Genomic DNA, 13,211 nt, shown 5'->3' on the forward strand with positions numbered 1-13,211 from the left:
TTACAGATTTAGTTATTTACATTTTGCCTACTTTGTCTTCTTAGATATATTAACTTTATTATGTATTTCCTTCTGTCTCCTTCTTTCTGGTTTAGTGATAGGTTGTTGTTGCTGCATTATCTAAATCTATTACAATTCTACATATAATAGGAAAAAAAGACAATTCTAGATTCTTTTTTATGGTTAAGTAGTTGATGCAATTAATTTAATTCGGCATCAAAGGTCCTCGACAGTCATTATTTTACAAAGAAAAATTTTTCATTGTTCATTCTCCTTATCAATTTTTTTTTTTTCATTCACATACATTATTTTTTGCAGACCTAGTGCAAAATATATGGTTTTAGGCCCAGACCTTATTGTCATATCATATGGGGTGTCTTGATTCTGGTATGTGGGCGATTCGTGATAACTTTCCAATTCCTAATGAACACATAAATAAACTGTAACGAATAATTGTAAGGCGTAACAATTAAAAATGTTCGTGTAAATTGTTTTTTTTTTTTTCTTAGCTCCTCCTGTCTCCTTCGAGTGTTTTGCCTGCTGCACATTTACACTTCCTACAAACAGCTGCTACTACTACTGCTACTCCTATTTCTTTCTCGCCTGCTACCACGACCACTACTGCTATCGCCTGTTTTCTCATGTATGATCTTAACTTGCCTCTTCTCTTATTCAACAAAATTTTTCAGTTTTGTTTTTTGATTTTAACCTTTTTCATAATATCGGCCCATCATTTCATTACTAATTAAACTTAAACTAGACTTTACTAAGGGTTTTTGAAAAATTGTTTCTTACACTAAATTGTTTTTGTCTAAATTAAAGAAAATAATATTAAAAGGGGTGAAATTATGAGATGAGTAGTGATGTTTGAAATTTTGAAACGCTTTTTTTGTATTATTTGTATGAGATCCCCAAATGACGACAACAATAAGTGCGTTTGTGTGTGTGTTAAGTTGATCTCTATCTATCTATCTATCTATTCCCCCTTTTTTAAACCCAAAAATGGATACGACAACACATTACAACAAAAGATAAAACAAATCAGCAACAGGTGTGTCTCAATAGATATGTATCATCTCATGCTTTGGTGTTGGTGGTGGTGTGTGTGTGTGCATTTAAAAATCAACGGAATTTTCGGATTCCTTTCTACCATCATTATCATCATACTAAGAAAACTCTTTCAAAATTTCAAATTAAATGCATGTATCCAATGTTAAACTAAATGCAAAGAGAACATGCACAAAACTGAATTGAAAACCACTCACTTATTTATTAATGCCCGATATTCGATTTTTCAAGAGATGAGATGAAAGTAGATTCTATTTCTTCAACAAATTTCCTCTTCTTATCGGTTTGGTCGTATTAGATAAATGCAACCGATATATCCTCGATTGCCAATTAGGTTAAATTACTCACTTGTTAAATCCGAAAAAGTATCTAAATGAATAATCTAGCATGATTTATAAACTCTCCATGTAAATCCGTATCTCCTAATAAGATACAATTGATCTGCTTTATTGGGGGGTGTAATTTATCAGACCTTGCAAAAGAAAAATTGTCACTACAAATTTAAACTTCTTCTTTTATATGGTTGCAAATTCTTCTTCCAGATAATAATTTGCCGTCCTTTAGTTGATCTTATTTGTACTTATCATTTCTTTTATATAATAGCCCAATAGTAACCTGTTTGATAACTTGAGATTGATTATCCTTCTTTGTATACAGTTTCAATCATATTTTGCAAAAAAATCGACCCAAAATCAATTGAACATAGAATGATACCATACCAAAGACTTTTATGTGCTATTCGATGTACGGCCATTCTCAAAAGTCATTTACTACCACATTCCCTATAACAAATAAGTTCTTACTTATTTGATTGAATTAATTCCTAGCATGCCTTGGGGGTAGTGGACAATTGAAATCATAAAGTAGAAATATAAATTGCGTGTACTATGACCCCAAAAAACTAAATATTACATAATCAATATAGTTGCTCCACACATAAAAAGTCATTCACTCGTGTTTAATTTTTGTCTCCAGCAATGATTGAGGCTATGAATAGTAGTGAGCATAGAGATGATTGGCAATCAATTTAGAGGATGGTCACATAGTAGCAATACTATGAACGTGATAGCGAATATTAACAAGTTGTTTGATTAGCATTCAATAAATGGTAGTGTGTTACTTGGGGCATGAAATTAATTAAATTGCCATTCATTTTTGCGCACACACACACGCACCCTCCTCCGCCAACTGATTCTATTTTTTTCCTTTCTTTGTTTCTGTATACTGTTAATTAAATTTCTATAGGTTTCTATTTTTTCTTTCTTTCAAACCAAATATCTACTTATCAAGATTAATCAATCATTTCAATTGATATATCAATAATCAAATCAAATCAAACCAATTGTGATTGAATTTTTGAACATTAGATTACGTTTTTTTTTTTGTATTCACTTTTAACTCACCCTGTTATCAAAGTAAGTTAACACAACACCACTACAAGCCCCCCTTTTTTTGTTAGCATTTTAATATTTTGATCCAACAATTTCTTTTTTTTTAATACAAGAAAGAAGAATCATTAACATCACCCTTGATATTATAATTTAATTTCACCTTTGCGAATCCAATTTTGTGAAAGATAGTCAAAGATAAAAACCAAGAAAAGTGAACGGCAAACACGATAATCAGAACTCGAACTCAATTGATTCTGGGTCTAAAAGAAGTTTCAACAATATGATAACAAATAATAATAACAATAGTGATAATAATACTAGTTCGGTGGATCCATCAATAAATGTTGAGGAGTTACCGGATTCCAAAAAACAATTGACTGAAGATGCGATTGATCCTACGCAACAACAAGAACAACAACCCCAATTAATGGAAATAGATGTTGAAACCAATCAAATTATAAATGAAAATGGATTTGAAAACCATGGTGTAGCCAGTCCTGAAGTGATTGATATGACAGGTGATGACGACTATGATGTTGACAACCACAACAATAACAATCACAACCACCACAACAATATCACCATTGAAGATGATGACGATAATGTGGTTGATGATGGTGACGACGAGGAAGACGACGACGACGACGACGATGATGATGATGATGATGACGATGAAATACAAATAATTAATTCAGAACCTAATAGCAATGTCGTTGCTCCAAAAAAGTTTACTCGTAATTTCCCACTAGCTAATGATTTTAACGCTCTTGCAGCCAAACTAATGAAACCCATTGAAGACTATCCCACAAAAGAAGAAACCTATTATGTTTGGGAAATAAAGGATTGGGCACAACTTTTAAAGGAAGAAAAAGTCCGATCACCAAAATTTAAATGTGGGGGATTTGAATGGAATATTTTATTATTTCCTCGTGGTAACTCACAAAATAATAATCTATCAATATATATGGAACCTCATCCACCAGTTGATGAAAATGATAAACCATTAGATGAAAATTGGTATGTTTGTGCTCAATTTGGATTGGATATTTGGAATCCAGCTCACCCAGATGCTCATTTACCAAATCAAAGTCATCATCGATTTACTAAAAATGAAACTGATTGGGGGTTTAGTTCATTAATAGAATTGAGACAATTAGAACAAGTCAATAATCCAAGAAATCAATCGTCAATGTATGCCATTTTGGAAAATAATAAATTAAATATCACTGGGTTTGTTCGAGTTATAGATGATTCTTCTACCGGGGTATTATGGCATTCATTTTTAGATTATGATTCTAAGGCAAATACTGGATACGTTGGTTTAAATAATCAAGGAGCTACATGTTATTTGAATTCATTATTACAAAGTTATTTCACAACTAAATTATTTAGAAAATTAGTGTACGAAATCCCCACCGATCTGAAATCTGCAGGAGTACCTTTGTCATTACAAAGAATTTTCTATTTGTTGACCAATTCAAATGATCCGGTGGGGACGTTAGAATTGACAAAATCATTTGGTTGGGACTCGTCAGATGCATTCACCCAACATGATGTACAAGAATTGAATCGTATTTTGATGGATAAATTAGAAACTGCTATGAAAGGGTCGAAAATTGAAGGTGCATTAAACGATATATTTGTGGGGAAAATGAAATCTTATATTAAATGTGTAAATGTTCCCTATGAATCGTCACGGGTGGAAGATTTTTGGGACATTCAATTGAATGTTAAAGGTTTCCAAACTCTCAAACAATCATTTCAAAATTATATTGAAATTGAAATGTTGGAAGGTGAAAATAAATACCAAGCAGGTGAAGAACATGGGTATCAAGATGCCAAAAAGGGGGTTGTATTTGAATCATTCCCACCAGTATTGCATTTACAATTGAAACGTTTCGAATATGATTTTATGGTTGATGATTTAGTTAAAATTGATGATTTTTATGAATTCCCCGATAAAATTGATTTGAAACCATACCTTGATGAAGATTTACCAGAAGATGTGAAAAACCAAAATTGGAATTATAAATTGCATGGTGTGTTGGTGCATCAAGGTAGTATTTCCAATGGTCATTATTATGCCATGATCAAACCAAATGCTAATGATGATACTTGGTTAAGATTCGATGACGATAAAGTTTGGAAAGTTAATAAAACTCAAGTTTTCCAAGAGAATTTTGGTGCTACTGATTTGACACAAGAACAATCACAACAAATGACAAGAGCTGAACAACAAGAACATATGGTGAGAAGAGTAACGTCGGCATATATGTTGGTTTATTATCGTGAATCTGAATTAGACAAAATTTTACCAAGTGATGATAACATTGTCAATTCTGCCATTCCTGAACATATCCCCAAACAAATTCAATTTGAAATTGAGGAACGTGAAAAATTGGAAAAGGCAAGACAAGAAGCCTTGTATTATACAACTGCCAAATTGATAACTTCATCCACATTCAATGCCAATCTTGGATTTGATCTTGCCTTGGATCCAACGAATAATAAATTTTATGATGAATCCTTGAGTGGTAGTGCATGTGACCCTATATCGTTGAAAGTAAGAAAAGATAGTACATTTACTCAATTGGTTGAAGCAGTGGGCAAAACAATTAAATGTACTAATGAGAAATTATTTAGATTAGTTGCCGTTTGTCATAGAAATAACCATACCAATAGATTGGATGCTCCCATTGGTGAAGAATTTCAAAAATCAACGATAAGTAATGTTTATTCGAAAATATTTAATCGAAAATATGATGAAATGGTTTTTTATGTTGAGGAATTGAATAAAGACATTAAGAATGTTGTTCAATTGGTGAAAAATAAGGATAATGGTTACATTGAACCTAAAGATTTTACATTTGAACAAGTGTTTAGTAAAATTGATGCTGTTGGTACTGATATTCATCCGAATATTGAATTTAAAAATACCGAAGAGTATTCTAATTATGTTACTATAGTTATCAAATATTTTGATCCTGTATCACAAGAAATTAGAGGATTATCACATATTACTGTGGCCAAAGAAGATAAGATTGATTCAATTATAGACCCAATCCGTGAATTACTTGGATTTAACAAAAATATCACTTTAGAATTGTATGAAGAATTATCACAATCAAAAGTTGAAAAGATTGATTCTAAATTAACTTTTGAAAAACATGAATTGAATAGTGGTGATATCATTACTGTTCAAATTGTCAATCCAGGTGAAATCAATAAAAATGGTAAATTTAAAGATTTGAAAGACTATTATAAATTTTTGTTAACTAGATTGCATGTTAATGTCAGACCATTTAAGGCAGAAATTGATGAAGAAGATTCTGATTTCATAGCTCATGAAGACGATGAAGATGAAGATGAAGAAAATAAAGGAGGTGAAACTAACAATGGCACTGGTTATGGTGGTAAGGGAAATGGAAAAGATACTGAAAAAGATAATAAAGCTACAAATGATGAAATTCAATTGGCTAAAAATTTGAGTAAAAGTTTTGATTTTTGGATTTCGACAAATTATAGTTATCAAGATTTAGCAAGAGATATTGCTGTTAAATTAAATTGTGATCCTTTATATTTAAAAATATTTATATTAACTGCTCAAGGTCAACGATTCCCATTAAAGACAAGTCATCATTTATCTCAATTATTCCCCAAGACGGTATCAGTCAATCAAATTGTTGAAATTGAATATGAAATACTTAATATTCCATTAAAAGATTATGAGAATTTGAAAGCCATTAAAATCCATTGGTTAACGACATTATTACAATATCAAGTATTTGAAGTTTTAGTTCCTAAACGTGGAACTATAGGTGATGTTATTACTAAAGTTTTACACAAGGTTAATGTATCGGAATCGGATTTACCTCATTTATTTGTTTGGTCAGGACGAAATCATAAATTTCATGAGATGCTTAAATTTGATAGGGCATTAAGTACAATTTCTGATGATGTTGATTTATTTTGTGGGATTTTCCCAGCTGAAGTTGAAGTATTATGTGATCATGATATGTATAAAAGATTTACTGATAAAGAAATTGATGAAACAAAATTGGAAGAATCAATTCATGAAGAATATTTAGAAAGTATTAGATGGAGTAAAAAATTAAATCTTTTACCAGCATTTCATTTTCATAAAAATAATAATTATCATCATGGAATTCCATTTATTTTTATAGTTTTCCCGGCTGAAACGTTAAATGATACGAAAGAACGATTAAGGAAAAAATTAAGATTAGGAAAACAAGCATTTGATAAAGTTAGACTTGCATTAGCTGATAATAATAATAGAATCAAATATTTGGAAGATGATTCATTGGTATTGTTTGATGAAGTTGCCATTAAACTGTATAGTTTGGCTATTGATAATGTTGATAGAAATCCTAAACGTCAAGCATTATTTGAAAAAGGGATTTCCATCAAATAAAGGAGAGAAAAAGAAGAATCAACATTGAAGATACACATACATTCGCTTGCTTATCAATGTTGTTTATTTAGTTCGTACTACTACTACTACTACTACAAGTTATATATACAATATATATACACGATTTATATTTTCTTTTTATTATTTTTATTATTATTGATTTAATAATCGATTATATTCTTGTTCTCTAATATCAGTTGAACTTAATTTACCTTTCCATGAATTTTCTTCAACATTCCCACCAATCACTTTAATTATTGTAATATCTAATAATTTAAATCCATGATCTTTACGAAATTTGTTAACAAATTCACCACCAGATTTAGTTTCTTGAGATATTATTAAATTATCAATATCATTAATATAACCAGTTGGACCACAAACATCATTAATTTCATAAATTTCAAAAAAAATAACACTGGTTTCACTCAATAATAATAAATTTATGAATTGAATAACTAAATTTTGTCTTTGATTAAAAGTTTGTAATTGAGATTTAAATTTTTTATTAATTAATAAATTAGAACCAGTTATACCAATAATTAATTTATTTGAAGTTAAAAAAATTGCCATTGATAATAAAATTTTATGACCATCATGTAAATGATCAAATGTTCCACCTACAGCAGTAGTTTTAAATTGTTGATATTGCCGACTAGTAGTAATTTTATCATCCTCATCATTATAAGCACTACTACTATTTGCTCTTGATTGGATTGTTGGAATTTCAATGTTTGATATTTGTGTTATTGACAATGGCAAAGATGACAAGTTAGTACTGTTATCATTATCACCTTCCGCAATATATCCATGATTCCAATTATTTAAACATAATTGATTCAATTTTTTTGTTGATAAATTAAATAATATATTAATTTCAAATCGATAATCAAACATAGGTAAACTGTCGGTATCTCCATCAGTATCTCCATTATTCTTATGATTACGAATTAATTGATAATAAAAACATAAAATTTCATTCAATTGATTTGATTCGGTGATTTGACAAAGTATAACTAAATCAATACGATTACAATTAATGAATTTCGGGAGTAAAGATATAATGAATTGTGAATAATCGTATTTTATAGGATCTTTAATGAATATAACTGGATTCAACATTTGCAAAGTAAGGAAAGAGGAATGGATGGAAGGAAAAGGTTAGGTTGGTGGTGGGGGTTTGGTGGTTTTTTCTCTCTCTGGCCTTTTACGAGAGAACCTTTTTGAGGACTCAAGTTTTTTCATCCACATTTYCGTGGAAGTCGAACCAACCCCTCCCATTCAAGGCCTGTTCATCTTCTTAGAGATCAAATGAATTAATTCAATTACAAATATTAAACAGTTTGCATATATAATAAATAATTCGATTGTATATTTATGTAAACTATAATTTAAGGTGAATTTCCATACAACACTAAAGTTGAAACTCACCCAAAATTCCTAATCAATTCAATTCATCAGAGAAAACTCTGATTGGTAAATGTTAGTAATCATATATGTGTATCATATATGTATGCCACTCTATCCAGAGAACGATCATTAATCTTAGAAACACTAGACGAATTAATAACCCGGTACTTAGTTACAGAAACTAAAATAAGAACTTCGGTCCATTAGAAACATTTCTCATTGGCCCTAAAGAATGTTTCCCATCAAATCTTTTAAAAAAAAGCATTGGCAAGAGTTGTGGTTTTCCCCTTTGTTCATATTTTTTTTAAATATTCAACTGGAGTCGTCGTCGTGCTCTTCTTACCAATTGCTTATCACAATAACACGTGCCATGGTCTTTGTCTTTGTAATCGATAACATATTCCTTAAAAGTTATCAGAATCTATCAAATTAGAGTACTTCCCTCCTCTTTACTATGTAGTTTGAACACTAATCAGTCACGACACTAGTAGTTAAACTTAACACAATAAGAGATACAAAGTATTATAGAAACTACCATAATAAATAAAGTCTCACTCGACTTAATATGATTGGCTAATCAGAAAGACTCTATATTTTCCACTTCCCACCAAATAAACCTGCCATGGGAAAATTACCAAACCCATACTTCTTGGTATAGTATTTTCTTGTTTGTATATCACCGGAACTTTATACCATTTAGCAAATCCAAATAATGAAAACCTCTCAACATTTGTGGGTGTATTACTCACTCTGATTATCCGCTCTATTTCTAATTCCCATTGTAAAATCCCTCGCTTTAATTTGGGTTGCTTTGCTACGGCGACTGGAACAACAATTTACCTCCACCACTACACAAAACACAAAACAGGACCAGCAACAGGAAAGCTAAAGATTTTGCAATTCCGAGACATTTAAAATTAAAGATGTTCCCTTTAATTACGTTCATAGATTTCTATCGAATGAACAATTCTTCTTGAGCCATTAATTAATACTATGAAGTGAAGTTGTATTTGAGTTGAATAAAATTTACATTGGACAACAGAGCTAGAAATAAAATGTTTATAAATATCCAGAGAATTGCTCCATGTTTTTGGATTTATATTCTCTCATACACTAATCAATTGATATAACTTCATTGAATTAACAAACCAACAACTATAATAACAACTTTGACAAACAAACAAGCAAAAATGAGTAAACCAAAGGTATTAATGGCTCTTTATTCTGGTGGTAAACATGCTAATGAAGAATCCAGATTATTAGGTACGGTTGAAAATGAATTGGGTATTCGTAAACTTGTTGAAGAACATGGTTATGAATTAATCACCACTGCTGATAAAGAACCATCTTCTAATTCTGATTTTGATGAAAATTTACAAGATACAGAAATCATTATCACTACTCCGTTTTTCCCAGCTTATGTCACCAAAGAAAGAATTGCCAAAGCTCCCGAATTGAAACTTTGTATTACTGCTGGGGTTGGATCTGATCATTATGATTTAGACGCTCTTAATGAAAGAGGTATTGCTGTTTTGGAAGTCACTGGGTCCAATGTTCAATCTGTTGCTGAACATGCAATCATGACCATGTTGATTTTACTTAGAAATTATAWTGAAGGTCATGCTCAAGCCACTACTAAAGGTACTTGGGATATTGCTGCTGTTGCCAAAGATGAATTTGATATGGAAGRTAAAGTTTTTGCCACTATTGGTGYTGGTAGAATTGGTTACAGAATTTTAGAAAGATTAGTTGCCTTTAATCCTAAGAAATTGTTGTATTATGATTATCAACCATTACCTGAAGAAACAATTAACAAATTAAATGTTGCTTCTAAACTTTTCAATGGTGTTGATAATATTGTTGAGAGAGTTGAAAAATTGGAAGATTTGGTTTCTCAAGCTGATGTTGTTACTATTAATTGTCCATTATATGAAAGTTCTAAAGGGTTATTCAATAAAGATTTGATTTCCAAGATGAAAAAAGGGTCTTATGCTATCAACACTGCTAGAGGTGCACTTACTGATCCACAAGCTATTGCTGATGCTGTTAATTCTGGTCATATTGCTTATGGTGGTGATGTTTGGCCAGTTCAACCAGCACCTAAAGATATGCCATGGAGAACTATGCATAATCCATATGGTAAAGATTATGGTAATGCCATGACAGTTCATGTATCTGGTACTTCTTTAGATGCTCAAGCTAGATATGCTAATGGTGTCAAACAAATCTTGACTGAATATTTCAACAAGACTTATAGTTACAGACCTCAAGATGTTATTATTATTGATGGTGATTATGCTACAAAAGCTTATGGTCAGAGATCTAAAAAATGAGCTAACAACAACCAAAAATACCTCAAAGGTGGCTAGTTTTACACTTCATTCATAGTATTATTTATCTATTTATCGTATTGATTTCAAATAAATATTCAAATATTGTTGACAAATAAACAAGCTTGTAAGAATAACACTGTAGCTGATTTACCTCTAGAGTTTTATAGTTGAAAGTAGAGACAAGAATAGAATTGGCCAACAGAATGAGTGCTAAAAAACAGACAATTGACACAGATGATGGTAATTGTGACTCGTCAACACCTTTGATTTGGTTCCACTACTGTCCCCGTTACCATCTTACAAATTCAAAATATCAGTTATTGGTGTAACAATAATAATAAATCTAATATATATATTTGGGTATAATGAATACTACTATAATGAATAATCTCAGGTAATTATAATGTAATTAAAAATTACCGAAGAAAAGCTAAATAGAGTTGAATGATTATATAAATCATTGTTGTTAGTTGATAAAAGTTAAATAGTTTATTAGTTTAAGGCATTATTACACCCATGGGAAATTATATATTCACAACACTACCATTTGGAGCAGTAAACCGACCATATGTATTCCTCGTCATTAGTGAGATCTTTCCAATCTTCATATACATGGATGACATACTAATCGCTACTGCCAATGTTGACAATGAAGTTGCTTTAATAAAAACTTTCATTAAAAATATTGTTGAACTTCTCGCCTGGGAGGGAGGGTGTGGGGCGGGGGGGTGGGAATTTTGCGTGTACGGGTACAATTCTTTTTCTTTTATTTCTTGACCATTGTTACACTACTTTTTTAATTAATTATCAAAACATTCTCCTCTCTCTTCTCTCTCTGACTTCCTTCTCTCCTATCTCTCTGGTTTCAGGCTTCACAAATTAATTAAACATCCAAACATCATTATAATTTATTAACACATCCAAACATCAATAACTTATTCTTTTTTTTGTCTTTTTTGTCGTCTGTATTTTTTTTGCAACCAATAAAGTATGAATTATCCTTATTCATCTTTTGAAGATGATGGACAATATCAAACAGATTTATCTGAAGTTGCTTCAAGAAATGCTGATGAAGAAGCTGCAGGGCATCAACAACAACAATTACAATATCATCGTCGAGTACAAATAGAAGAAGCAACAAGACAACGTCAACAACAACAGCAACATCATCAACAACAGTCTTCACCATCATCATCAGATGATTTCAATTTTGAACTGCAACAAATCAAACCAAATCGACCCAAAAATTCGCCTCCTAAACCCATATTTGTTGATAAAGATGGGAAATCAATGCTTTTTTATATTCCTGAAGATGAACCGAATCGAAATAAATATCGAGATCTAATAATCCGTTATGGTGGTGTAATAGTTGAAAAAGGGTTCCCTACAGTTATCTTATTAAGTAATAATGAAGATTTGTATGGATTTTCCAAATTAAAGTTTATTGATGATTGTATTGCTAAAAATCAATTACTTTCAGTATTTGATTATGGAACTTATGGAACTTATAATAATCCTGAAGATGCTGCATTTGATACTACATCAATAATCAATGAATTGAATGATGATTTGTCAAGTAATATATCGTCACTGTTTAGTACAATAGAAGGAACAAGCTCCATGGTGGAGGTTCCTGTTGCTGCTCCTGCTGCGATTCCTCTTCCTCCTCCTCCTCATCAACAACAGCGTAGTATAGATGCATTTCCCAATCCCAATATTAATAATGCTAGACGAGGATCACTGGGTCATAGATTTACAATAGAACAAGATGAATTTATTCTTGAACATATTCGCAGGAAACCTCGATTTAGACAATCACAAAAATTTTATGCTCAATTAGCTTTATTAGAACCATTGAGAGGTCATACGGGGAATTCAATTCGTTCAAGATTTAGAAAACATTTAGAATCAAGATTAAATTATATTTATAAAACTGATGATCAAGATCAATTAATTCGTGATGAAGCAGGAAATTTAATTAAAATTGGACTTGATGAAATGCCTGGGACTCTTAAAAATAAATTCACACCAGAAGATGATTATCTTCTTTGTTGTGTTGCATTAGAATATATGGCATCAAATAATATTGATTCTATAGGATTACGATATTCATTTTTTGATGGTATGTACAGAAAATATCGTAATCATACTTTACAATCTTGGAGAGATAGATTTAGGAAATATATTCGTGATAAATCTGATCTTGTTGATTATAAAGAATATTATGAAAATTGTGAAAAAGTAGGTATGGCTCCTAGATGTTTAACAAGAATTGCTCCATAAAAAAAAAAAGAAAGGACCTTACAGAGAAAGAAGTAACTTTATTATTAAAGGGTTAATCAGGGAGAATGAAATTATGGGGACGAGCTAATGTTTTTTTTCATACCACTATAATATAGAATGTATTAGTATCATTATTATCATGATTAAGTAGGCATGTCAATATTATTGACATAATGAATTGTTATGAATTTTAGATTTGTTATTCAAAAGGTATCTAAAGTGTTTTTTCTACTATTTACATGTGATATATATTCTCTCCTTCTTTCTAATTTTCTATATTACTATTTCTACTAA

General features: G+C 30.8%; 4 protein-coding genes across 4 annotated transcripts; 3 read left to right on the plus strand and 1 right to left on the minus strand. All coding sequences in view use genetic code 12, as the record gives it.

Annotated features, from left to right (window-relative positions):
• Nucleotides 1-2,739: 2,739 nt before the first annotated feature.
• CAALFM_C210050WA (ubiquitin-specific protease) lies at nt 2,740-6,891 on the plus strand (the record flags this gene model as incomplete). The annotated part of the gene is made up of 1 exon (XM_709329.2): nt 2,740-6,891. One exon carries the CDS (start codon nt 2,740-2,742, stop codon nt 6,889-6,891), a length of 4,152 nt encoding a protein of 1,383 aa, XP_714422.2.
• A 153-nt stretch (nt 6,892-7,044) lies between these two features.
• Nucleotides 7,045-8,013, minus strand: CAALFM_C210060CA (putative pantetheine-phosphate adenylyltransferase; the record flags this gene model as incomplete). Its single annotated transcript, XM_709328.2, has 1 exon — nt 7,045-8,013. The coding sequence occupies one exon, from the start codon at nt 8,011-8,013 to the stop codon at nt 7,045-7,047; it is 969 nt and encodes a 322-aa protein (XP_714421.2).
• A 1,478-nt stretch (nt 8,014-9,491) lies between these two features.
• On the plus strand, nt 9,492-10,634 carry CAALFM_C210070WA (uncharacterized protein; the record flags this gene model as incomplete). The annotated part of the gene is made up of 1 exon (XM_709326.2): nt 9,492-10,634. One exon carries the CDS (start codon nt 9,492-9,494, stop codon nt 10,632-10,634), a length of 1,143 nt encoding a protein of 380 aa, XP_714419.2.
• Nucleotides 10,635-11,624: 990 nt separating this feature from the next.
• On the plus strand, nt 11,625-12,917 carry RAP1 (DNA-binding transcription factor; the record flags this gene model as incomplete). The annotated part of the gene is made up of 1 exon (XM_709325.2): nt 11,625-12,917. The coding sequence occupies one exon, from the start codon at nt 11,625-11,627 to the stop codon at nt 12,915-12,917; it is 1,293 nt and encodes a 430-aa protein (XP_714418.2).
• Between the last annotated feature and the right edge of the window lie 294 nt (nt 12,918-13,211).

The sequence above is a fragment of the Candida albicans genome, chromosome 2, assembly GCF_000182965.3.
Source record: "Candida albicans SC5314 chromosome 2, complete sequence".
Classification (NCBI taxonomy): domain Eukaryota; kingdom Fungi; phylum Ascomycota; class Pichiomycetes; order Serinales; family Debaryomycetaceae; genus Candida; species Candida albicans.